Source organism: Heterodontus francisci, chromosome 25 (assembly GCF_036365525.1).
Source record: "Heterodontus francisci isolate sHetFra1 chromosome 25, sHetFra1.hap1, whole genome shotgun sequence".
NCBI classification, from domain to species: domain Eukaryota; kingdom Metazoa; phylum Chordata; class Chondrichthyes; order Heterodontiformes; family Heterodontidae; genus Heterodontus; species Heterodontus francisci.
Window position 1 is genome coordinate 32,239,968 of NC_090395.1, and position 26,551 is coordinate 32,266,518.

General features: G+C 44.6%; 1 protein-coding gene across 5 annotated transcripts in view; it reads right to left on the bottom strand.

Annotated features, from left to right (window-relative positions):
- Positions 1-7,651: 7,651 nt before the first annotated feature.
- Positions 7,652-26,551, bottom strand: part of LOC137383806 (homeodomain-interacting protein kinase 1-like) — a 420,703-nt gene continuing 401,803 nt past the window's right edge. For all 5 annotated transcript variants that reach the window (XM_068057040.1, XM_068057038.1, XM_068057042.1 and 2 more), the window contains 2 exons: positions 24,417-24,529; positions 7,652-13,655 (listed from right to left, as the gene is read on the bottom strand). In XM_068057040.1, the coding sequence (XP_067913141.1) occupies positions 13,167-13,655; positions 24,417-24,529 (602 nt within the window). In that variant the 3' untranslated portion in view covers positions 7,652-13,166. The remainder of the gene's footprint in view (positions 13,656-24,416; positions 24,530-26,551) is intronic.

Below are 26,551 nucleotides of genomic sequence, written 5' to 3' on the forward strand. Positions count from 1 at the left end.
ACATTGTGTATTTAGCTTCCCCTTGGTGAATCCTTGTTCACCGCTTTTCAATTATAAGGTAAAGAAACCAGCCAAACAGGTTTTCTTAGGTTTAGAGAAGAAAAGTTGAAATTTATTAAACTTGAACTTAAACTCTAATTTGGTTGACGCCTACAGACACATGAAGCGCCCACACTAGCATGCATACACAATACACACATGCAGATAGAGACAGAAAAGAGCAGGAGAAAAATAAAGTGGAAAAGTTTGAGGCAATATCTGAAGAGTTTTTCTTACGGTTCTTCGAGCTCACTGTAGAGTCCTTGATTGTAGGTAGATCTTACTTTTCGTTGGGGCCCAGTATTCTTCTTCAACTTTGTTCACTGTAGGAGACTTTTGTCTCTTGGAGTTCATGTGTCTTCAATAGATTCAGAGGCTTGTGAGAAAGAGATGGGAGCAGACAGGAGAGAGATCTTCTCAGTCCAGGAGCAAACAGTCTTTCACAGTTCAAACTTCCTGTGGCTTGTTCAAAAGAAAACCCTGGACCATCCAGTTAGTCATGTGACCAGCTGGTCTAACCAGTCCTGGCTCTTGTGGGTTGTATTCTCCTTAGCAGGCCCTGGAATGCGCTTCTTCATCTTTGATGTCTGTTAGTATGTAAATGTTTTTTCCAGCCACAGCTGATCTGTTTCAAGTCATTTCCTCGCTCCAACAATTAAAAATCAATGTTCATGTCAAAATTGATGTGCCTCATTCTTGGCAGGTGGGGCCTAGCATGACACACTGCAATCTATGTGGTGTAGGTACACCCACAGTGCTGTTAGGGAAGGTGTTCCAGGATTTTGACCTAGCGATGAAGTAACCGAGATATCTTTCCAAGTAAGTTTGGTGTGTGGCTTGGAGGTGATGGCTTTCCCATGTGCCTGCTGTTCTTACTCTCATAGGCAGTACAGATCGCGGGTTTGAAGGTACTGTCGAAGGAGCCTTGGCGAGTTACTGCAGTGCATCTTATAGATGCTATACCTTGCTGCCACGTTGTATCTGTGATAGAGGGAATAAATGTTTAAGGTGGTGTTGTGAGCTGCTTTGTCCTGGATGGTGTCGTGCTTCTTGAGTATTGTTTGAGCTGCACCCATCCAGGCAAGTGGAGACTATTCCATCACACTCCTGACTTGTACCTTGTAGATGGTGGAAAGGCTTTGGGGAGTCAGGAAGTGAGTTACTATCTGCAGAATACCCAGCCTCTGACCCACTCTTGTAATCACAGTATTCATGTGGCTGGTCCAGTTAAGTTTCTGGTCAATGGTAACCCCCAGGATGTTTATGGTGAGGGACTCGGTGATAGTAATGCTGTTGAATGATCTTTGCCTGGTACATGTGTGGCACAAATGTTACTTGCCACTTCTCAGCCCAAGCCTGAATGTTGTGCACATCATGCAGCATGTGGACATAGACTGCTTCATTATCTGAGGAGTTGCAAATGAAACTGAATGGTGTGCAATCATCAGCGTACATCTCCACTTCTGACCTTATGATGGAGGGAAGGTCATTGATGAAGCAGCTGAAGATGGTTGGGCCGAGGATACAGTCCTGAGGAACTGCCTATATTCTTAGGAGGAAAACTTTTTTTTTTACTCATTCACAGGATGTGTCACTGGCAAAGCTATACTCGCAATAAATATAAAAACAGATAGTAAGAGCTTCTACAAATATATAAAAAAAGAGAGTAGCAAATGTAAACATTTGTCCCGTAGAGGATGAGACTGGGGAATTAATAATGGCAAACAAGGAAATGGCAGAGACTTTGAAAAAGCACTTTGTATCTGTGTACACAGAAGAGACAAAAAATATCCCAAGAATAATAGGAAATCAAGGTGCAAAAGAGAGGGGGGAGCTTGAAACAATCACTATCACTAGAGAAAAAGTACTAGGAAAACTAATGGGACTAAAGACTGACAAGTTCTCTCGACCAGATGGCCCGCGTCCTAGGGTCTTAAAAGAAGTGTCTGCAGAGATAGTTGATGCATTGGTTGTAATCTTCCAAAATTCCCTAGAATCTGAAAAGGTCCCAACAGATCGGAAAACTGCAAATGTAACACCTCTATTCAAGAGGGAGACAGAAAGCAGGAAAATATTGGCCAGTTCGGTTAACATCTGTCATTGGGAAAATGCTGGAATCCATTATTTAGGAAGTAGTAGCAGGACATTTAGAAAATCATAACACAATCAGGTAGAGTCAACATGGTTTTGTGAAAGGGAAATCATGTTTGACAAGTTTATGAGAATTCTTTGAGGATGTAAAAAGCATGGTGGATAGAGGAGAACCAGTAATGTAGCATATTTGGATTTCCAAAAGGCATTCAATAAGGTGCCACATGAAAGGTTACTGCACAAAGATAAGAGCTCATGGTGTTGGGGGTAATATATTAGCACAGATAGAGGATTGGGTAACTAAAAAGATTTGAGTGAAGTGGATCATTTTCAGGTTGTCAAACTGTAACTAGTGCTAAATTGGGAGAAGGCTAATTATAACAATATTAGGCAGGAATTGAAGAATTTAGATTGGGGGCGGCTGTTTGAGGGTAAATCAACATCTGACATGTGGGAGTCTTTCAAATGTCAGTTGATTAGAATCCAGGACCAGCATGTTCCTGTGAGGAAGAAGGATAAGTTTGGCAAGTTTCGGGAACCCTGGATAACGCGGGATATTGTGAGCCTAGTCAAAAAGAAAAAGGAAGCATTCGTAAGGGCTGGAAGGCTAGGAACAGACAAATCCCTTGAGGAATATAAAGACAGTAGAAAGGAGCTTAAGCAAGGAGTCAGGAGGGCTAAAAGGGGTCATGAAAAGTCATTGGCAAACAGGATTAAGGATAATCCCAAGGCTTTTTATACATATATAAAGAGCAAGAGGGTAACGAGGGAAAGGGTTGGCCCACTCAAGGACAGAGAAGGGAATCTATGTGTGGAGCCAGAGGAAATGGGCAAGGTACTAAATGAATACTTTGCATCAGTATTCACCAAAGAGAAGGACTTGGTGGATGATGAGCCGAGGGAAGGGAGTGTCGATAGTCTCAGTCATCTCATTATCAAAAAGGAGGTGGTGTTGGGTGTCTTGCAGAGCATTAAGGTAGATAAGTCCCCAGGGCCTGATAGGATCTACCCCAGAATACTAAGGGAGGCAAGGGAAAATATCTTTGCATCCTCATTGGCTACAGGTGAGGTCCCAGAGGACTGGAGAATAGCCAATGTTGTGCCTTTTTTTAAGGGTAGCAAGGATAATCCAGGAAATTATAGGCCAGTGAGCCTTAAATCAGTGGTAGGGAAATTATTAGAGAGGATTCTTCGAAACAGGATTTACTCCCATTTGGAAACAAACAAACTTATTAGCGAGAGGCAGCATGGTTTTGTGAAGGGGAGGTCGTCTCTCACTAATTTGATTGAGTTTTTTGAGGAAGTGACAAAGATGATTGATGAAGGAAGGGCAGTGGATGTTATCTACATGGACTTCAGTAAAGCCTTTGACAAGGTCCCTCATGGCAGACTGGTACAAAAGGTGAAGTCACACGGGATCAGAAGTGAGCTGGCAAGATGGATACAGAACTGGCTCTGTCATAGAAGACAGAGGGTAGCAGTGGAAGGGTGCTTTTCTGAATGGAGGGATGTGACTAGTGGTGTTCCACAGGGATCAGTGCTGGGACCTTTGCTGTTTGGAGTATATATAAATGATTTGGAGGAAAATGTAGCTGGTTCTTTGTAGTGGGGTGTCACAGGGATCAGTGCTGGGGCCTCAACTATTTATAATCTATATTAATAACTTGGAATAAGGGACCAAGTGTATTGTAGCCAAATTTGCTGATGATACAAAGATTGGGAGGAAAGCACGTTAGGAGGACACAGAATCTGCAAAAGGATTTAGATAGGTTAAGTGAGTGGGAAAAAGATTGGCAGATGGAATATAATGTGAGAAAATGTGAGGTTGTCCACTTTGGTGGGAACAGAAAACCAGATAATTTAAATGGAGAGAGACTGCGGAATGCTGTGGTACAGAGGGATCTGAGTGCCCTCGACTATGTATCATCAAAAATTAGTATGCAGGTACAGGAAGTAATTGGGAGGGCAAATGGAATGTTGGCCTTTATTACAAGGAGGAATGGAGTATATAAGTTGGGAAGTCTTGTATCATGCCAACATGCTTTGTTGAATGATAATTTTCTTTAATTCACTGCCTGGAGATCTGAATTTATATTTTTTGAAGAAATTTGAGAGAGAACAGACGAAGGATGACTTTTCTGGCAGCTTAGGATGGCCATCTAATTTGCAACACTGTATCCTGCACTGCAAGGCTTGAGAGGAGACGACGAAATGGCTGCTCATCCCAGCAAGAACCAAGACCCAGGAAGTTTAAGGGAACTACCTGTTCTTTTTAGCAAGAAAAGAAACAATGCTACAATGTTTGAATCACTGCGTGACTGCCATGTGACAAGCCCCCCCCCCCCCCCCCCCCATCTGTGGTTTTAAGTTTGTGTTATCTCTACAGCAGCAAGGAGAAGCTTCTGGACTCTATGACACGTGCAGACCCAATCAGGGCAAGGGTGGGGGGGGGGGTGGTCTCTCTCTCTCTCCCCATTTCTGCTTGCAAACTTCGAACTCTGCCTGTTTACTGACCACCTTTGTATACTCCAACTACAATCAGAAACTGCTTTGGAGGAAACATTTGCATTGCTGTCTCCAAGCAACCCAAAAAACCAATCATCTACTTCTTCAAACTAAAAGTGTCAGGATCACTGAATTCAGCTAGAAGCCAGCCGAATCACCAAATGCCACAGACTGGATACCGCTTTTTTTTCTATGGACTTTAACTCAGCCAATCTACCATTCCCCACTCTAACTTATTTGTATTTGTGTAAATCTCTAGTGTGTGAAAGTTGGCGTGTAGTTTATTATTTTCATTAGTTCGGTTTAGGTACAATAAAGGTAATTTTTTTTTCGTTATTAAACTCAAGAAAACCTGATCAAAACAAGAATCAAACACTGACTGAATTGGCCAGTACATCCACTAACAAAGAATTAAACTTATTGTGGCCAAACAAGAGGGAAAAGAGGGAAGCCCTTCGACCCCTCCTCACTTGACCGTAACACTTGCTACAACTGTATAGAACATTGGTGAGATTACACCTAGAGTACTGCAGTTTTGGTCTTCTTATTTAAGGAGGGATATACTTACATTGGTGGCAGTTCAGAGAAGGTTCGCTTGGTTGATTCTTGGAATGAAAGGGTTGCCTTATAAGGAAATATTGAGCAGGTTGGGCCTGTACTCATTGGAGTCTGGAAGAATGAGAGGTGATCTTATTGGAACACGAGATTCGGAGGGGGCTTGACAGGGTTAATGCTGAGAGGATGTTTCCCCTCGTGGGGGAATCTAGAACTAGGGGGCACAGTTTCAGAATAAGGGGTCTCCCATTTAAGACAGAGATGAGGAGAAATTTCTTCTCAGAGAGTCATTAATTTTCTCTACCCCAGAGAACAGTGGAGGTTGGGTCATTGGAATATATTCAAGGTTGAGTTGGACAGATTTTGATTGACAAGAGAGTCAAGGGTTGTGGGGGGCAGGCAGGAAAGTGGGAGTTAAGGCCACAGACAGATCAGCCATGATCTTAATGAAAAGCGAAGCAGGTTCGAGGGGCCAAATGACCTACTTCTGCTCCTATTTAGGTTATGTTCATTTTGCCCATCCCGAATTGCTATTGAGAAGATGCTGGTGAGCCACCTTCTTGAATGCAACCAAGTGGTTTGCTCGGCTATTTCAGAGGGCAGTTAAGAATCAACCACGTTACTGTGGGTCTGGAGTCACATATAGGCCAGACTGGGAAAGGAGGGCAAATTTCTTTCCCTAAAGGAGATCAACACCCAGAGCCTTGCACTGGTGCTCAGAGTTGTGGATTGGGCAATAAAGCAAAGGACTGAGCAAAGAGCGTTCACATGCAGATAGAGTTATAACTTCAGTAGCTACAGGTTGTAATTTACAGCAAAAGTAGCTTCTGAATGGTTAAAAAAAGAGAGATGGAAGTTTATAACGAGCAGAAGATTCCTTTGAAGCAAAAATAAATTTGCATCTAGAATATGTTCAAACACTGCCTAGCATGGAACTGTGCGATAGTGGAAGCTCTCAGGTTTAACCTGTGCTGAATGAGCTGATCTTAGTCAGCCAGTAATGTGGAGTGTTACAACTGGTCTGTTTTCCCACTCCATCTATTGAGTGACTCCTGTTGGAAAACATGCATGTGGACATCAGGTGAGGATAGGAACAGGCTCAGATGTGATACTGTGCCACCTTCCCCTCCATGTTCCAACAGTCAAAATATCAAATAAAAGGGACTGTGACAACACGGATACGAAGTTGACTGAGTGACAGGAAACAGATTAGTGGTGAATGGTGTTTTTCAAACTGGAGGAAGGTATATATGGAGATCCCCAGGAGTTGGTATTAGGCCCACTGCTTTTCTTGATCTATAATAATGACCTAGACTTGGGTGCGCAGGGCACTATTTCAAAATTTGCAGATAACACAAAACCTGCATGTACTTTGAACTGTGAGGATTGAGAGAGACTTCAAGAAGACATAGGCTGGAGGAATAGGCAGACACGTGGCAGATGAAATTTAACGTAGAGAAGTGTGAAGGGATGCATTTTGGTAGGAAGAACAAGGAGACACGATATTAAATAAAGGGCACAATTCTAAAAAGGGATGCAGGAGCAGAGGGACCAAGGATATATGTGCACAAATTGTTGATGACAGGGCAGGTTGAGAAAGAGGTTAATAAGGCATTTGTGATACTGGGCTTCATAAATGGCGGCAGAGAGTACAAAAGCAAGAAGTTATGGTGACCCTTTATAAAACACTGGTTCATCTTCAACTGGAGTATTGTGTTCAGTTCTGGGCATCACATTTTAGTAAGGATGTGAAGGCTTTAGAGAGGGTGCAAAAATGATTTACGAGAATGGTTTCGAGGTGAAAGACTTCAGTTACATGGGATAGACTGGCAAAGCTGAGGCTGTTCTCTCTACAGAAAGTTGAGAGGAGATTTGATAGAGGTGTTCGAAATCCTGAGGGGTCTGGAGAGATTAGGTAGAGAAAAACTGTTCCCATTGGTGGAAGGGTCAAGAACCAGAGGACACCTATTTAAGGTTAACAGTGACATGAAGAAAAGCTTTGTTTTCCAGCAGTGAGTTGTTAGGATCTGGAGTGCACTGCCTGAGAGTGGGGTGGAAGCAGATTCAATCATGGCTTTTAAAAGGGAATTGGGTAATTATCTGGAAAAAAAATTTGCAGTACTACAGGGAAAAGGCAGGGGAGTGGGACTAGCTGAGTAGCTCTTACAGAGCCGGCAGGGACAAGACAGGTCGAATGGCCTCCTTCTGTGCTGTTACCATTCTATGATTCTGTCTGCTGGTAACTCCACTCTAGACTCAAAAGGTGGAGGTGGAAACTGAAGTTGTCTGCCATTTACTCCTGACAAATTTTAATTTTAGTCGAGCTTCTTTCTCAGAACATTTTACATAGAATTTGAGAACTCCAGATCAGACAGAGTCAAAATTCTATGCACTAAAAAGCTGCAGGCTTTTATAAAACAACAGCTGGATTCTATGAATTGAGAATGACACAGGCACAAAATACACAAATGTAGCCCATTTTATTGGTAACTCAATGCATTTTTAACATATGTAGAAAATACTTCAATCAGAAGACAAGCTACTTTGGAAACCAAAGACAATATAACAGTGAATTACAAGATAAAACAGTTTCATCACAATGGACCCCTTTTCCCAGTTTAAAGTTAGTATTATGAACTTTTTTTTAAATAACTATAATCTCTTTATCTTTTGTTAAATTTATTATTTTACAATAACCTCTACAGTTTAACTGCCAGACTACCATAGAAAAATCAATAATTTCTATGAGCTGCCTACACATTACATGTGATAATCACATAGCTATATCAAAAAGTAAGAAACCGCAGTTCATACAAGAACTAGAGTAGCAAATAACATTATACAAACCAGTCAAATAACCTATTATAGCAATATCAATGATACAAGCCAAGTATGCTACTAACAATTGTTGCATTCGTTACAATCATACTATTAAAAAAAAACACTAAAGTTCACCCACATATGATTAGCATTAGTAAATGCAGACACGTACAGCAAAATAATGAGAACATGCTCCAGCCAACAGTAAATAATGACACACCCATATGTAACCATATATAAGTCAACCCTATAAATATATACTGTTTATATAGATTTTAAAGAGACAGTGCTTTTGCAGCCCTACACAGGTTATGTGAAACAAAAAATCCTGGAAAATTGTTTGAATCAGTGCAGCAACCTTCAATTCCTAGAAATGCTCAGTCGAACATAAATCAAAGTTGTTATAACGACTTTAAAAAATAAAGAAAATCAACATTTGGCTGCATAATTAGCTTGAAGTTATCCATGATTAGCCTTGGTCTAAATTCGAAGCCCTCCATCGTCCCCTCCAAAAAAAGCAAGCAAGCTGCATTTATATTCAAAGGTGGCTGTGATAAAGTTCCAAAGGTGTTGCTTAGATCCCATGTCAATCATTTTAAAATACAACCAGTGTGGGCCTCTATCTCTTTAAATGTACATTTTAGATACTAAATGACTTACACAGGATACAGATGGTTTCCTTACAAAACATTGACAAAATATTTGTTACAAAGTAGTACATAAAAGGTGCGAGGACACTGGCAAGTTTACCTAGAGGTCTGTTTGACCTGCATTTATGGTCAAAACCAGTGCTATTCCTTGGACAAATGTTTTCATAAATAAAACGAAAGTTCGAAAATTTTGCATTTTGCCCCTTCCCACAAGAAAATCCCACAGAAATTTGCCATCAAGAACATCCCAAAACAGGTTTGGCCACAAGAATCCAGAACCGGGCAGAAATCTAACATGGCGACAGTCTCCAATGACGGCACTTAATAATAATGAGTGACAGTAGAGACTCCACCTGTCATTAGTACATTTCTGTGCTGCTAATTGGGGGCACTCCATGTACATGGAGCATCCTAGTTTGTGGACAGGATAAAAGACAATGTGCATCTCAATCTGCAGCAAGTGCATTTAGCGATGACAGGACATAGAACAGTAACTGACAGTAAAGATTACAAAGTGCTGGCCGTAGTTTCTAAGACTTGTTTTTCTTTTACCTTGCATGTATGAATGTTGATTTTAAAGAACACTGTCCCATTTCACGAGGCCAAAATTATCAAAATGCACTTCACTGCACCAAAAAGACACAGATACGATACAGCAGGACTATGAAATGCCAATCATGACAGCACGTTACAGAGTCTTGGTGGAGTAAAAGTGGAACATCTGGCTCAGCAGAAATCCAATACAAAGTTACAGGATGTCAAGATATTTTCTCTGGATTCCAGATGCTGCACCATCCAGAGGGTGGGCAGGGGAAGAAGGGATACAGGAGAAAATAAATTTGAGAGACTGGTCAAAATGTATCTGACATGAGCAGTAAAATGTAGTCTCTGCAAAATACTTCTGTTTCAAGAACTACCAGATTTTTGAGCACCACTTTACCAACCCCCCGTCCCACCCCCTCCCCACATAAGTCTAAGTGAACCACATTAACTTACTCAATGCACTAAAATTTTGCTGTGCAGATTTTGCTGGGTTTTGCAGCTCTTCCTTACCCCTGCTGAAGATGTGTGCCTACATGATAAAATCAAATACAAAACAGGATTCGCACATATATTGTGCTTAGCTCAGACAAAACAATATTCTTTTTTAAAACTAATTAGTCTATCCTGATACCTCAGTTTGCATTATTCAAACCTGGCTTGTGATGACTAGAAAGCGCTTGTCTCAATGTTCTAGATATCTGAAAGATCCAGAAGCTGGAGCACTCAAAAGATGCTGTACAAACAGTTACCTGGTTACAGAAGCATTGGTGGAATGTTTGTTTCATGCTAGAAATTTGTTTTTAAAAAACATCTGAACAAGCAGGCTAGTGTATTTCTGTAAACCCTCACATTTCTCCCAGTCTTTAATTGTATAAAGCGGGTATTGCGCTTGATATATTCTGATGTATATCTGTGTTCTCCAAATGTATACATAGTACTAAAGCCTTTCCTACAGAAACACCCACAAAACACCATCTCCTGTTCAACCTTGAATCAAGATAGGTTTTGCAACACCAGAGGTATTCAACATAGGCATTTTTCTAAAAGCCATTTCTCTGGGAGGTTACCAGGCACACATCAACTCCTCGCAACCTTATGAAGTCAGGGCATGAAATAAGAGAGTAAGAAAGAAAACAAAAAAAAGGCTTTCATTAACACTTTCAACAGCAGATAAGGGAAGTAGTGTATGCAGTACTTTCCTTTCAAATACAGAGTGCAGCACTGAGCAGCTATTTGCAAACAAAAATGTCAACTTGTTGGAATGAATAGCAGAATTTTTTTTTTAACGTTGTAAATTATGATCAGCAAATACTTGCATATCTGTTAAGCAATACCACTTATTCCATGCCCTGTAAATGAGGCAGAATAAATAGGCTTTTCTTTGGTGTGATGAACATGTGCTTTACAGGCAGTTTGCCTGCGTGAAGCCAAAATCTGGGTAGTCACCTTTCAAAAGGTTTACTCAGAACAGCATCCTACTGCCACAAGGAATGTTAGCATCCATAAACTAGTGAAAAATAAAGTTTAAAAATTACACATCTAGAAGAACCACAACCATCTAAAGCTAATTGCACACTATTTTCCTTGTCCAAAATCTCATTAAACAAACCTAAATACTGCACTATCCTCACACAAGTACAATATGCTCAGCCATACTATCGTAACTTAAAGTAAAAATCAAAAGGAACTGAAGTTCAGAAGACAGTACATGGATACATGCATTTTCACATTCTAAGTAGCTTGCTGCATTAAAAGGAGCATAGTTATATGTGCCAAATGAAAAGAAAAGTTAAAAACTTCAAAAGAGAAACAAAAATACTGTTTCAAATTCCATCTCCCTTCCTTAAACTAAAACAAACCAATTAAAATATTCAACTGATTTATTGTTATACAAAGACCAACTTAAATGATTTAAAATCTGTTTTAACAGCACAATACCCTTTCCTGTGCTACCCTCCCATCACTTTGTTTTGTACTCCCGAGAGGCCTTCCATGCACACACAAGTCCATTGATCTAACTGTAACAAGTTGGGATATTCTAAAGCACAGTGTAAAAGTATTTAACGTACTATGTAAAAATCTCTTAAGGCACTAACTAGGGGAAAGAACTCATCAAATAAACCCCCACAACATTCACACCTGTGCAAAAACTGAGTCAAATAATTACTCCCATCCAGAACACACAGATGATGCCTGTTCTGCAACCACTTCTTTTCAAACACAATTACTTTTTCATCAGTGCTACAACATTTAATAAAGTTCCAAAATGTATCTAAAGACATGGCATGTATATTCCAACATGTTCCAATTTAATTTCTCTTAAAATGACAGGTACGTTAAAAAAATCCCTCTGGGTGATCAAGGAACTAAAACTCAAGTTACTAAAAATACAGAATTCAAGTATCATAATTTACATTTTCCATCAAAGACTGTTGTAGCTAATTCTGTTGGAAGTTAGAGAGTCACATGTCTTGCTTCTGCAGCTCTGATGCTAAAGCTGTATTAGTTGCTGGAATTAATGTAATTAGACCTATACATAAATAGGATATTATAGCAGTAATGTCACTATCTTCCACAAGCATAACTGACTTAACAACTCAATGCCAGAGGCACTAGTGACTGAAGGTCTTTACAGTAAGCTGATGAGTAGCACACCTTCAATCATACTAAGGGAACCAATAAGTTGGGCAGGGGAGGGGTCAAAACGGGTCTGGAACATGATGTTGGGTACAGTTTAACACAAATTTAGGGTGTGTATGCATATAGTTATTTTCAGTTATGCAAATCAGCGCTGATGTCCAAATGAAAGCTACATAGCACAACACAAGGGTTCCAGCAGTGACATAGGTGCCAGAATCTACCACTGCAATGCCTATGATCAGAATGATGGCACAGTATGTGCTGTACAATTAAAATACACACCCGTTCTCTGCAGAATTAAAGAATAATTTACTCCATTTTTCATTATACAGCAGTGACCATTTTTTTGACCCTACACACTTGCAACTTCAAGGCTAGTTTCCTGAATTCATTTAAGTGAGCTGTACCTTGATGAGATACACAGGCAAATGTAGGTTACAGAAGCAACGAGTTAAAAATATGTTCACTGAAACAGTGATTAAACGGCTTTTATGCCTGCAGATTTAAGTAAAGCGCACTAATCCTGTATGGACAGCAGCTCCATCAGCATATCACAGCTGACTAAAATGTTCAAAGGAATCATTTCTTATAAAAGCAGGTCAATGTTTTCAATTCCCATTTTCATACTTAATTACACACGATCAGAAACCAATACTTTAAGAAATCCAGATTAATACAAAATTGAAGTTGTGACAATATGCTAAAAACATGACATTTCAAACTATTTCATACACCAATCAAAAAAATTTTCCTTAATTTTGGAGCCCTCACAAATACTTCAAAACACCTTAAAACAGTGATATGCTTGAAGATATCCATTAATGAGTTATGCAAGTCAGGATTAGTTTAGGCTTCAACATGCCAACCAAACCAATAAGGACATCCATTACTCACCATTTTGTTATGTAATAGGTCTAGTAAAAATGCATTCTTTGAACTTCCTAAGCAATAGTATTAACACTTTCAGCAGCATAAACCCATTTCAAGTAGCAGATTCAGTGTGTTCAGGCAAAGAGCTGGCAAAAGTAAAGCAACAGTACATTTAAAAACAAACAGCAATTCTGTTGTTCTGAAAATTATTCCCCAATCATTGTAAATATATTTAAAATGTGGTCTATTTCCAATATCCTTTTTTTAAAAAAGGGTTTAAAAACCAAGTCTCCTTGCTGCTGGATGTTCTGCAGACATGTGACCCAGTTCAGAAGCAAAACATGACACCACAGAAGAGTCCTGTCTAATGGAACGAAGCACACTCCTCCTTCATACAAAACTGGATTAGTCTAGATCTCATACAGTAGCACAGCACAATTGCAAATAAGAGAGCTACAGATAAGAATACTGATTTATTTTAGTGGGACTAAGTGGATAGCCAGCATAAAGAGTTGGAGCCCTGGAAACATTAATGTACGATTGGGTGGCGAACGGATGCTGGTACTGGCTGGGAGCAACGCTGGCGGATGGAAGGAGGCTAGGGCCCATGCTGACTGGCACCTGTTGAAGGAGACTGGTTGGATGAGCTGTGTACGTGGCTGGTTGCATGGCATGTCTGGAGGAGCTTTGTTGGTTCAGAAGATGGGCCATGGAACTGGAGGTTGCCAAGGCAGCAGCAGTTGGTGTGTAGGTATACATGTGGGGTTGTCCTGAAAGGTGCGTAGGGGCTGACACTGCTGTCAGATGCGGGTGAACACCCGGATGTGTTGGGCTATTATGTTGGAAAGAGTAGGGAGCCTGAGCAAGGGTCGGAGTCACATATGCCTGTTGCCTGCGGGGTGCAGGATTCACACTCCTCTCTTGAGATACAGATTGTTGGGCCTAAAAAGGGAAAAAAAGAAATTGATTATAAATATTTCAAAGCTGCACTCTTCCTTTTGTCACGCACATCGGAAGTATGATGATACAACATTCACGGACTAACTCTGAAGAGTTATGCAAAAATGAAATTTCTCCTTAAAAAATGAACCTTTATTTTAAAAAGTGAACAATGGTCCAAAATGGCAACCAAAGAATAAGGAGATCAGTCTTGTGCATCCAAATAGTCTAACAAAAGGACAAATCTTAAATGCCAAAGAGTGTCAATGAAACCCATCTCACACATATACGAAAAACTTTTCAGAATTGAATGTCTTAAAGAGAGGGGGGAGAGAGGGGAGGGGGGGGAGAGGCAGAGGGGGGGGGAGAGGGGGAGGGGGGGGGGGGGAGAGAGGCGGAGGGGGGGGGAGAGAGGCGGAGGGGGGGGGAGAGAGGCGGAGGGGGGGGGAGAGAGGCGGAGGGGGGGGGAGAGAGGCGGAGGGGGGGGGAGAGAGGCGGAGGGGGGGGGAGAGAGGCGGAGGGGGGGGGAGAGAGGCGGAGGGGGGGGGGAGAGAGGCGGAGGGGGGGGGGAGAGAGGCGGAGGGGGGGGGAGAGAGGCGGAGGGGGGGGGAGAGAGGCGGAGGGGGGGGGAGAGAGGCGGAGGGGGGGGGGGAGAGGCGGAGGGGGGGGGGGAGAGGCGGAGGGGGGGGGGGGAGAGGCGGAGGGGGGGGGGGGAGAGGCGGAGGGGGGGGGAGAGGCGGAGGGGGGGGGGGAGAGGCGGAGGGGGGGGGAGAGGCGGAGGGGGGGGGAGAGGCGGAGGGGGGGGGAGAGGCGGAGGGGGGGGGAGAGGCGGAGGGGGGGGGAGAGGCGGAGGGGGGGGGAGAGGCGGAGGGGGGGGGAGAGGCGGAGGGGGGGGAGAGGGGGAAAGCGGGGGAGGGGGAAAGCGGGGGAGGGGGAGAGGGGGAGAGAGGGGGAGGGGGGAGAGAGGGAGAGGGGGAGGGGGGAGAGGGAGGGGGAGGGGGGGAGAGGGAGGGGGAGGGGGGGAGAGGGAGGGGGGGAGAGGGAGGGGGAGGGGGGGGAGAGGGAGAGGGAGGGGGGGAGAGGGGAGAGAGAGAGGGAGAGGGAAGAGGGGGGGAGGCAGAGAGGGAGAGAGGGGGAGGCAGAGAGGGAGGAGGGGGGGAGGCAGAGAGGGGGAGGCAGAGAGGGAGGAGGGGGGGAGGCAGAGAGGGAGAGAGGGGGAGGCAGAGAGGGAGAGAGGGGGAGGCAGAGAGGGGGAGGTGGGGAGGCAGAGAGGGAGAGAGGGGGAGGCAGAGAGGGAGAGAGGGGGAGGCAGAGAGGGAGAGAGGGGGAGGCAGAGAGGGAGAGAGGGGGAGGCAGAGAGGGAGAGAGGGGGAGGCAGAGAGGGAGAGAGGGGGAGGCAGAGAGGGAGAGAGGGGGAGGCAGAGAGGGAGAGAGGGGGAGGCAGAGAGGGAGAGAGGGGCAGAGGGGGAGGCAGAGGGGCAGAGGGGGAGGCAGAGGGGGAGGCAGAGAGGCAGAGGGGGAGGCAGAGGGGGAGGCAGAGAGGCAGAGGGGGAGGCAGAGAGGCAGAGGGGGAGGCAGAGAGGCAGAGGGGGAGGCAGAGAGGCAGAGGGGGAGGCAGAGAGGCAGAGGGGGAGGCAGAGAGGCAGAGGGGGAGGCAGAGAGGCAGAGGGGGAGGCAGAGAGGCAGAGGGGGAGGCAGAGAGGGAGGCAGAGAGGCAGAGGGGGAGGCAGAGAGGCAGAGGGGGAGGCAGAGAGGCAGAGGGGGAGGCAGAGAGGCAGAGGGGGAGGCAGAGGCAGAGGGGGAGGCAGAGAGGCAGAGGGGGAGGCAGAGAGGCAGAGGGGGAGGCAGAGAGGCAGAGGGGGAGGCAGAGAGGCAGAGGGGGAGGCAGAGAGGCAGAGGGGGAGGCAGAGAGGCAGAGGGGGAGGCAGAGAGGCAGAGGGGGAGGCAGAGAGGCAGAGGGGGAGGCAGAGAGGCAGAGGGGGAGGCAGAGAGGCAGAGGGGGAGGCAGAGAGGCAGAGGGGGAGGCAGAGAGGCAGAGGGGGAGGCAGAGAGGCAGAGGGGGAGGCAGAGAGGCAGAGGGGGAGGCAGAGAGGCAGAGGGGGAGGCAGAGAGGCAGAGGGGGAGGCAGAGAGGCAGAGGGAGAGGCAGAGAGGCAGAGGGGGAGGCAGAGGGGGAGGCAGAGAGGGGGAGGCAGAGAGGGGGAGGCAGAGAGGGGGAGGCAGAGAGGGGGAGGCAGAGAGGGGGAGGCAGAGAGGGGGAGGCAGAGAGGGGGAGGCAGAGAGGGGGAGGCAGAGAGGGGGAGGCAGAGAGGGGGAGGCAGAGAGGGGGAGGCAGAGAGGGGGAGGCAGAGGGGGAGGCAGAGGGGGAGGCAGAGAGGGAGAGCCAGAGAGGGAGAGCGCCAGAGAGAGAGCGCCAGAGAGAGAGCGCCAGAGAGAGAGCCAGAGAGAGAGCCAGAGAGAGAGCCAGAGAGAGCCAGAGAGAGAGCCAGAGAGAGCGCGAGAGCCAGAGAGAGCGCGAGAGAGCCAGAGAGAGCGCGAGAGAGCCAGAGAGAGCGCGAGAGAGCCAGAGAGAGCGCGAGAGAGCCAGAGAGAGCGCGAGAGAGCGCGAGAGAGCGCGAGAGAGCCAGAGAGAGCGCGAGAGAGCCAGAGAGAGCGCGAGAGAGCCAGAGAGAGCGCGAGAGAGCCAGAGAGAGCGCGAGAGAGCCAGAGAGAGCGCGAGAGAGCCAGAGAGAGCGCGAGAGAGCCAGAGAGAGCGCGAGAGAGACAGAGAGAGCGCGAGAGAGACAGAGAGAGCGCGAGAGAGACAGAGAGAGCGCGAGAGAGACAGAGAGAGCGCGAGAGAGACAGAGAGAGCGCGAGAGAGACAGAGAGAGCGCGAGAGAGACAGAGAGAGCGCGAGAGAGACAGAGAGAGCGCGAGAGAGACAGAGAGAGCGCGAGAGAGACAGAGAGAGCGCGAGAGAGACAGAGAGAGCGCGAGAGAGACAGAGAGAGCGCGAGAGAGACAGAGAGAGAGAGCGCGAGAGAGACAGAGAGAGAGAGCGCGAGAGAGACAGAGAGAGAGAGCGCGAGAGAGACAGAGAGAGAGAGCGCGAGAGAGAGAGAGACAGAGAGAGAGAGCGAGAGAGACAGAGAGAGAGCGAGAGAGACAGAGAGAGAGCGAGAGAGACAGAGAGAGAGAGCGAGAGAGACAGAGAGAGAGAGAGCGAGAGAGACAGAGAGAGAGAGAGCGAGAGAGAGAGAGCGCGAGAGAGAGAGAGCGATAGAGAGAAACCGAGAGCAAGAGCGGCCTTCAACTGTGTAGAACTTCAGTCTAAAGAGAATTCAACGGGTTTATCGTAACCCTTCTCCCCCACTAAATCCCACTTGATCTCTTTCCCTTCTCTGTTTCTTGCTTGCTTGCGTGCGCGAATGCATGAGTGAAAGAGGTTGCAATAATTTTGGGTAAGGCACGTGGATCAACAAAAAATTGACATTCTTTTTAAAACCTACAAGAAAGCCCGTCTGTTTATTTGAAAAATTAAAAGCACAAGGGGCTAAACTCTTAATACAAATACACTTGCTAACTTCAGATGGGGAATTGAACAGTAGAGAAGCATCCACATCACACCATTTGGACGTAACAAATTGGGGACATAAAGCCAGGATCTGAACTGCCAGACAAACAAGAGATTTAAAAAATGGGAGGAAAATCAATCTCTAAAATTGTGGAAAATAAACAAACAGGTTCTCTTGTATTCTTCTGTCTTTTCTCAATGGTGCTGGAAACAAAAAGAGATGGCCACATTTCATGCCAAGCAATTTGTAGAGCAGGGAGACATCCCATGATAAGTTAAACAAATTTAGTGTTGAAGATTTTAAAAGCTTTGCTACAGAGATGGGAATCAATTTCAGACAAAAAGCAAAGAAACCTGGTGAAAAGTCTAGCTGACCATTGAACAAGTTATCCACTTTGGTAAAAAGAACAGAAAGACAGTATTTCTTAAATGGTGAGATGCTTGAAGTGTTGATGTCCAAAGGAACCTGGGTATCCTCGTTCATGCATCACTAAAAGCTAGCATGCAGGTATGTTGGCCTTCATCACAAGGGGATTTGAGTACAGAAGTAAAAATATTTTGACGTAATTGTATACAGCCTTGATGAGACGGAACCTGGAGTATTGCATATGGTTTTGGTCTTATCTAAGGAAGGATATATTTGCCACAGAAGTGGTGCAACGGAGGTTCACCAGATTAATCCCTGGGATGGTGGGATTATCTTATAAAGAGAGATTGAGGAAACTTGCCCTATATTCGCTTGAGTTTCGAAGAATAAGAGGTGAGCACATTGAAACTTACTAAATTCTTACAGGGCATGACAGGGTAGATGTGAATACGATGTTTCCCCTGGCTGGTCAGTTTAGAACTAGGGGACACAGTCTCAGAATAAGGGGCAGGCCATTTAAGACTGAGATGAGGAAGAATTTCTTTACTCAGAGGGTGCTGAATCTTTGGAATTCTCTACCCCAGAGGGCTGTGGAAGTTCAATCATTGAGCATGTTCAAGGTAGATATCTGGATACTAATGGGATCAAGGGATTGGGGGAATAGTGCGGGAAAGTGGTGTTGAGATAGATGATCAGCCATGATCTAATTGAATGGCACAGCAGGCTCAACGGCCTACTCTTGCTCCTATGTTCCTATCATCTCAGGCCAGCAATTATCCAGGGGAGTTGAACAGTAGGGAACCACCTACAGCACACCACATGGTTGTAACACTCTCAATCATTATATACTTTTATTATCTAAAGTGGGCTTCTGGAAAAAAATAGTAAAAGTAGACATTGTAGTCACCGCAATACAGCAACATGATTTTTTTTTTTTAAAATTCCACTTGGTAGTTAATAACTCATTAACCTGAAAACTGAATAACAGATATTAGGTACTGAAGTTCTGAATCTTTTCGTAGGCTTGATAACTTCAGAAAAGTAATGGCTTGGATTTTCTGCTCCTCCACTCCCCTGCCTCCTGTTTTGTAGCCATGCATTTTAATAGCTGGAAAATTGCACTTGGGAGCTGCAGAAATGTCACACTTGTGTCGCCGAAACCTACATTCTTGATATATATAGGCTTTAAAATCAGAAAAACAGTATCAATCAGGGATCTTCTAGCATCTGAAGCATCATTATGCCAGACTGATTGGAAGGAACTCTCTGAAATATTGGTTATTTCTGGTCAGCAAGCCAGCTACCTAGTAAAAAGGCTGCACTATTGTCTAATGTAGCAAAAATGGACTGAAAACATTTGGGATTTGCTCATTTTATAAAATTTAATTGTTGAGAAGGTAAAATACATTCCACTGCATTCTTAAAATTGAGAGTACAATTACCTTTCCAAACTACACAAGACTCCCACTCCCATATTGCATGGTTGATTTTACAGCTAAGTGGACAGTAAGAGTCAACCATTCGAGGAGGGACAGTATTACTATGAATTGGCTATAAATTTTGCCTAGCCAACGTCTAAGAAATATAAGTCACCTTTGTTGGACTTCATTTTGCAAAGTATTACAAAGTATTACAAAGTATTTACACCAAAGAAAAAGGCCATTCGGCCTGTAATTGTTTATGCTCCACATGAGCCTAACAACCCTCTTCATCTACCACTAACATATCCTTCTATTCCTTTCTTCCTCATGTGCTTATCTAGCTCCCCCTTGACTGCATCTATGCTAGTTGCCTCAACTATTCCTTGTGGTAATGAGTTCTACATTCTCACCACTCCGGGTCAAAATGTTTCTCCTGAATTCCCTATTGGATTTATTTGTGACTATCATATATCACTGGCCCTTAGTTCTGGTCTCACCCACAAGGGGAAACATCATCTGTACATATATTCTAACAAACCCTTTCATAATCTTAAAGACTTCTATCAGGTCACCCCTCAGTTATCTCTTTTCTAGAGAAAAGAGCCTCAGTCTTTTCTGATGGATATAAACCTTCAATTCTGGTATGATTAGATTAGAGATACAGCACTGAAACAGGCCCTTCGGCCCACCGAGTCTGTGCCGAACATCAACCACCCATTTTATACTAATCCTACACTAATCCCATATTCCCAACAAACATCCCCACCTGTCCCTATATTTCCCTACCACCTACCTATACTAGTGACAATTTATAATGGCCAATTTACCTATCAACCTGCAAGTCTTTTGGCTTGTGGGAGGAAACCGGAGCACCCAGAGAAAACCCACGCAGACACAGGGAGAACTTGCAAACTCCACACAGGCAGTACCCGGAATCGAACCCAGGTCCCTGGAGCTGTGAGGCTGCGGTGCTAACCACTGCGCCACTGTGCAGTTCTTGCCACGTTTCATTCTAGTAAATCTTTTTCTGCACCTTCTTCCTTTCTATAATATGGAGACCAGAACTGTTCACAATCCTCCAAGTGTGCTCTAATTAAGGATCTATACAAGTTTACAATAACTTCGCTGCTTTTCAATTTTATCCCTCGAGAAATGAATCCCAATGCTTTGCTTTTTTCTGACATTAGTTTGTGATGCTACTTTTAGTGATCTGTGTATCTGTACCCCCAGATCCCTCTGCTCCTCTACCCCTTTTAGAGGCTCATTTTCCAATGTGTCTGTGACCTTCTTATTCTTCCTATCAAAAGGTACTACCTCATACTTACCTAAATTGAAGGTCATTTGTCAATTACATGGTCATTCTGCAAGTTTATTAATTTCCTCTTGTATTTTGTAGCAGTCTTCTATATTAACTAAACCCCCAATTTGACAGCTATATTGGGTTACCACTAAAACTCATTTGTATATCACTGAATGCAACATCTGCCATGAACCACCGCAATGGGGAGTGTTTTAGAATGTCAGTTTGTGCTTTATTTTTAATTGCTTAAAAAATATTCCATGATATATCTAAGAGTGCTAACTTGGTGTAGTTTGATTAATAAAGCTGAAAATGGCTTTATCACAAACAAATAGGACGATATGTTTCCAAGTCAGGATGGTGTGTGGCTTGAAGGGGAACCTGCAGGTGGTGGTGTTCCCACGCGTTTGCTGCCCTTGTCCTTCTAGGTCGTGGAGGTCGAGGGTTTGGAAGGTACTGTCTAAGGAGCCTTGGTGAGTCGCTGCAGTGCATCTTGTAGATGGTACACACTGCTGCCACAGTGTGTCAGTGGTGGAGGGAGTGAATGTTGGTGGATGGGGTGCCAATCAAGCGGGCTGCTTTGTCTTGGATGGTGTCGTGCTTCTTGAGTGTTGTTGCAGCTGCAGCCATCCAGGCAAGTGGAGAGTATTCCATCATACTCCAGACTTGTGTCTTGTAGTTGGTGGACAGGCTCTGGGGAGTCAGGAGGGGAGTTACTTGCCGCAGGATTCCTAGCCTCTGACCTGCTTTTGTAGCCACGGTATTTATATGGCTACTCCAGTTCAGTTTCTGGTCAATGATAACCCCGAGGATGTTGATAGTGGGGGATTCAGTGATCGTAATGCCACTGAATGTCAAGGGGAGATAGCAAGATTCTCTCTTGTTTGAGATGGTCATTGCCTGGCACTTGTGCGGAGCAAATGTTACTTGCCACGTTTCAGCCCAAGCCTGGATATTGTCCAGGTCTTGCTGCATTTCTACACGGACCGCTTCAGTATCTGAGGACTCGCGAATGGTACTGAATATTGTGCAATCATCAGTAAACATTCCCACTTCTGACCTTATGATTGAAGGAAGGCCATTGATAAAGCAGCTGAAGATGGTTGGGCCTTGGACACTATCCTGGAGGAACTCCTGCAGCGATGTCCTGGAGCAGAGATGATTGACCTCCAACAACCACAACCATCTTCCTTTGTCCTCGGATGACTTCAACCAGTGGGGAGTTTTCCCCCTGATTCCCATTGACTCCAGTTTTGCTAGGGCTCCTTGATGCCATACTCGGTCAAATGCTGCCTTGATGTGAAGGGCAGTCACTCTCACTTCACCTCGAGTTCAGCTCTTTTGCCACATTTGAACCAAGGTTGTAATGAAGTCAGGAGCTGAGTGGCCCTGGCAGAACCCAAACTGAGCGTCACTGAGCAGGCTATTGCTAAGCAAGTGCCGCTTGATGGCACTGTTGATGACACCTTCCATCACTTTACTGATGATTGAGAGTAGACTGATGGGGCAGTAATTGGTCGGGTTGGACTTGTCCTGCTTTTTAGGTACAGGACATACCTGGGCAATTTTCCACATTGCTGGGTAGATGCCAGTGTTGTAGCTGTACTGGAACAGCTTGGCTAGGGGTGCGGCAAGTTCTGGAGCACAGGTCTTCAGTACTATTGCCGGAATGTTGTCAGGACCCATGGCCTTCACAGTATCCAGTGCCTAGGTGTATAGTCCACCTGTGAGTAAACTGATTTTAAAATAACTAAATATACAGAACCATTTGCTAGCTATATTGGGGCACAATATCCAGTTTCTTGGTAAATTAAAAATTATATTCAAAAGTTTTCAAATCATGCCTATTAAGGTTCTTGGCCCAACAAGAACTACATTTTTTTAAGTCTCCTCGAAGGTCCACTAATGGGCACAGTTATCAGGAAATCACAATGGGCTTGGCTTCTACCAAAACTTTTAAAAACTAGTGGAAAAGATCGTGGACACACGAGTTGCACTTAAAATTCCACAAACCTTTGCACTGGTTTTGCCCATTGCAGGCGAATTGCGTCCACTCCAGGCCATTAAGTCTACTGCATTACCCTTATCTAACATTTCTGCTATTTCTTCAAAGAACTCATTAAGCTTGGTCAAGCGTGACCATGCGTTTTGGAATCCATACCTACTACTCAATTACATTTTCAGTTTCTAGATGCTTTTCTATTACATCTTTGAATAAGGATTCCATTATTTTTTCGACCAGCCACCTGGACTTCGAGCCATAGAAACGTTAAAGGTAATATTGCTGACAAACAAATAGAGCAGCAGTGGGAAACATTTAAAAGAATCAAGAGTCCAGGAGAAACATATGTCGTTAAAAAGCAAGAACAATCTAGCCAGTAATGACACACCAAGAATGAATAAAGAATTAAGAACAAAATTGAAACTAAAGAGAAAAGCAAAAGGAATACAAAGTGGTTAGGAAAGAAGTCAAAAAAGCAATTGGGGAGACAAAGAGAAACTACAAAATTAAATTATCAAGGAATATAAAAATATATTATCTACAGACACATAAATAATGAAAAGCCAGGATAGGACCTAAGGAATACAGACGATAAACTCGCAGGTAATGACAGTGAAATGGCAGAAAAATTAATTACTTTGCCTTGGTATTTACTGGAGAAACGAATATGAAGGGCATAACATTAGAAGAAAGGATATAAAAAGACATTTAAGATAGAAAGGTGGGAGATAACTTATACAGTAATAAAACTTAGGATAAAACCCCTGGTCTGGATGGATTACATCCACACATATTAAAAGGTGTCAAGACATTATTATGTATAAAAATAAATTGGAAAAGCGAATAGGGCCAGAGGACTGGTGGTCAGCTAATGTGATTCCAATGCATCAAAAAAAGAGATAGACTAAGTCCTTGGATTGCATGTCCACAGGTCCCTGAAGGACAGGTATAGATAAAGTGTTGAAGAGGGCACATGGAATGCTTTCCTTTATTGGCCAAGGTATAGAATACAAAAGCAGGGATGTAATGACGGAACAGTATAAAACGCTGGTTAGGCCACAGCAGGGGTATTGCGTACAGTTCTGGTCACCTCATTACAGGAAGGACATAATTGCTCTGGAGAGAGTACAGAGGAGATTTACAAGAATGTTGCCAGAGTTAAAAAATTGCAGCTATGAGGAAAGATTGGATAGGCTACGGTTGTTTTCCTTAGAACAGAGGGGGCTGAAGGGTGACTTAATTGAGGTGTACAAAACTGAGGCGTCTAGACAGAGGAAGGACCTGCTTCCCCTAGCGGAGAGGTCAACTGCCAGAGGGCGCAGAATTAAGGTGACTGGTAGAAGGAAAACCTTTTTCAGAGGGTGGTGAGTGTCTGGAATTCACTGCCCAGATCGGTGGTGGAGACAGAAACCCTCAACTCATTTAAAAGGTACCTGGACCTGCACCTGAAATGCTGTAACCTACAAGGGTATGGTCCAGGTGCTGGAAGGTGGGATTAGAATGGGCGGCTAGTTTTTTCAGCTGCACAGACTTAATGGGCCTTAACTTTTGGCTGTATTTGCTGACAACGCCACCACTAGGTGACGCTGCAGTGGCACATGCAGCATGTGCCACTAAAATGTCACAGTCTGCAACTTCAGGCAGCTGCCAGGACTAAAGATGGCGCTGCTCAAATAATCACACGAAGGCAACCTAACCTAAACACATGGTAGCACATGATGGCGAGAGGGAGCGAGCGAGCGGGCTGGGGACAAAGGGAGGGGGGGGGGAGGAGAGCGGGAGCAGGAGACCATCTGCACATGTGCGCACCTTGGCACAGTCTGATGACACCAGTGGCCCGCTGCATTGTCAGGAATCACTGTTTCCTCAATTTACTACTTTGCTTTACTTATGCCCTTCTCAATTGTAACCTTGATATTTTTAAATTTATTTCAAATTCAGGCAGGTGAGCATGGTGGACATGTTTCTCATTACATCTTTGTAAGAGAATTTATGGCAACAAAATGGCAAGAAACATTGTGAAGTATGTCTCTGCTGGTCAGTTATTTTGTAAAAGTGCTTCTCCCACACCCTCCACCCCCACAAATGTATTTTCTCTTAAACTGAAAATCCAGCATACCTGACTGAGGTTCAGAGGCTGCCGTTGACGGTACATGGTTGGTGTTGTTGAGCTCGAACTCTGCCCGCTCATAGGCATGCCTGTTTTAGCCTTATAAACATTCGAAAAAAAGCCTAAAGAGCACAGGAAATACACAAGTGAGTAAACAAATCAATACTGAAAACACATGCCATGCTTCTATTCTCTTCAATGAGAGTAGCAAAAATCAGGCCAGCATAGAGAGAGGGGAACAAAGTTCCAACAATGATCCCACAAAAACTTATTGGACCCCAATAAACCAAATCCAAAGCACCCAATGGGTTTCCTTTTTGTAGGGATAGGTTTCCTATAGCGAGTGCAACTGATAATCAAGTGAATGCAACATCCACTTCAAAAACTTTTCCACCAAATGAACAAAACTGAATCCTATCATGCTTCAGAACAGTAAAATAAAGACAAAATACTGTGGATGCTGGAAATCTGAAAGAAAAACAAGAAATGCTGGAATCACTCAGCAGGGTCTGGCAGCATCTGTGGAAAGAGAAGCAGAGTTAACGTTTCGGGTCAGTGACCCTTCTTCGGAACTGACAAATATTAGAAAAGTCACAGATTACAAACAAGTGAGGTGGGGGTGGGGCAAGAGATAACAAAGGAGAAGGTGCAGATTGGACCAGGCCACATAGCTGACCAAAAGGTCACAGAGCAAAGGCAAATAATATGTTAATGGTGTGTTGAAAGACAAAGCATTAGTACAGATTAGGTGTGAATACACTGAATATTGAACAGCAGCAAGTGCAAACCTGAAGAAAAACAACCTGAAAAAGACAGTGGGTAAGCAAACTGAACAAACTAAGATGAAATGAAATAAATGCAAAAAAAGATTGTAAAAAATGTAAAAAGGAATGTAAAAAAAAGGAAGAAAAAATAACTAAAAATGAAAGTAAAATGGGGGGCTGTCATGCTCTGAAATTATTGAACTCAATGTTCAGTCCGGCAGGCTGTAGTGTGCCTAATCGGTAGATGAGATGCTGTTCCTCGAGCTTGCGTTGATGTTCACTGGAACACTGCAGCAATCCCAGGACAGAGATGTGAGCATGAGAGTAGGGGGGAGTGTTGAAATGGCAAGCAACCGGAAGCTCAGGGTCCTGCTTGCGGACTGAGCGGAGATGTTCCGCAAAGCGGTCACCCAGTCTGCGCTTGGTCTCCCCAATGTAGAGGAGACCACACTGTGAGCAGCGAATACAGTATACTACATTGAAAGAAGTACAAGTAAATCGCTGCTTCACCTGAAAGGAGTGTTTGGGGCCTGGGATAGTGAGGAGAGAGGAGGTAAATGGGCAGGTATTACACCTCCTGCGATTGCAAGGGAAGGTGCCCTGGGACGGGGACGAGGTGGTGGGGGTAATGGAGGAGTGGACCAGGGTGTCGCGGAGGGAACGATCCCTTCGGAATGCTGACAGGGGAAGGGAGGGGAAGATGCGACTGGTAGTGGCATCACGCTGGAGGTGGCGAAAATGGCGGAGGATGATCCTTTGGATATGGAGGCTGGTGGGATGAAAAGTGAGGACAAGGGGAACCCTGTCACGGTTCTGGGAGGGAGGGGAAGGGGTGAGGGTAAATGTGCGGGGAATGGGTCGGACACGGTTGAGGGCCCTGTCAACCACAGTGGGGGGAAATCCTCGGTTGAGGAAAAAGGAGGTCATATCAGAAGCACCGTCATGGAAGGTAGCATCATCAGAGCAGATGCGTCGGAGACGGAGAAACTGGGAGAATGGAATGGAGTCCTTACAGGAGGTAGGGTGTGAAGAAGTGTAGTCGAGGTAGCTGTGGGAGTCGGTGGGCTTATAATGGATGTTGGTAGACAACCTATCCCCAGAGATGGAAACAGAGAAGTCGAGGAAGGGAAGGGAAGTGTCAGAGATGGACCATGTAAAGGTGAGAGAAGGGTGGAAATTGGAAGCAAAGTTGATAAAGTTTTCTAGTTCGGGGCGGGAGCAGGAAACGGCACCGATACAGTCATCAATGTACCGGAAAAAGAGTTGGGGGAGGGGGCCTGAGTAGGACTGGAACAAAGAATGCTCGACATATCCCACAAAAAGACAGGCATAACTAGGACCCATGCGGGTACCCATAGCGACACCTTTTACTTGAAGGAT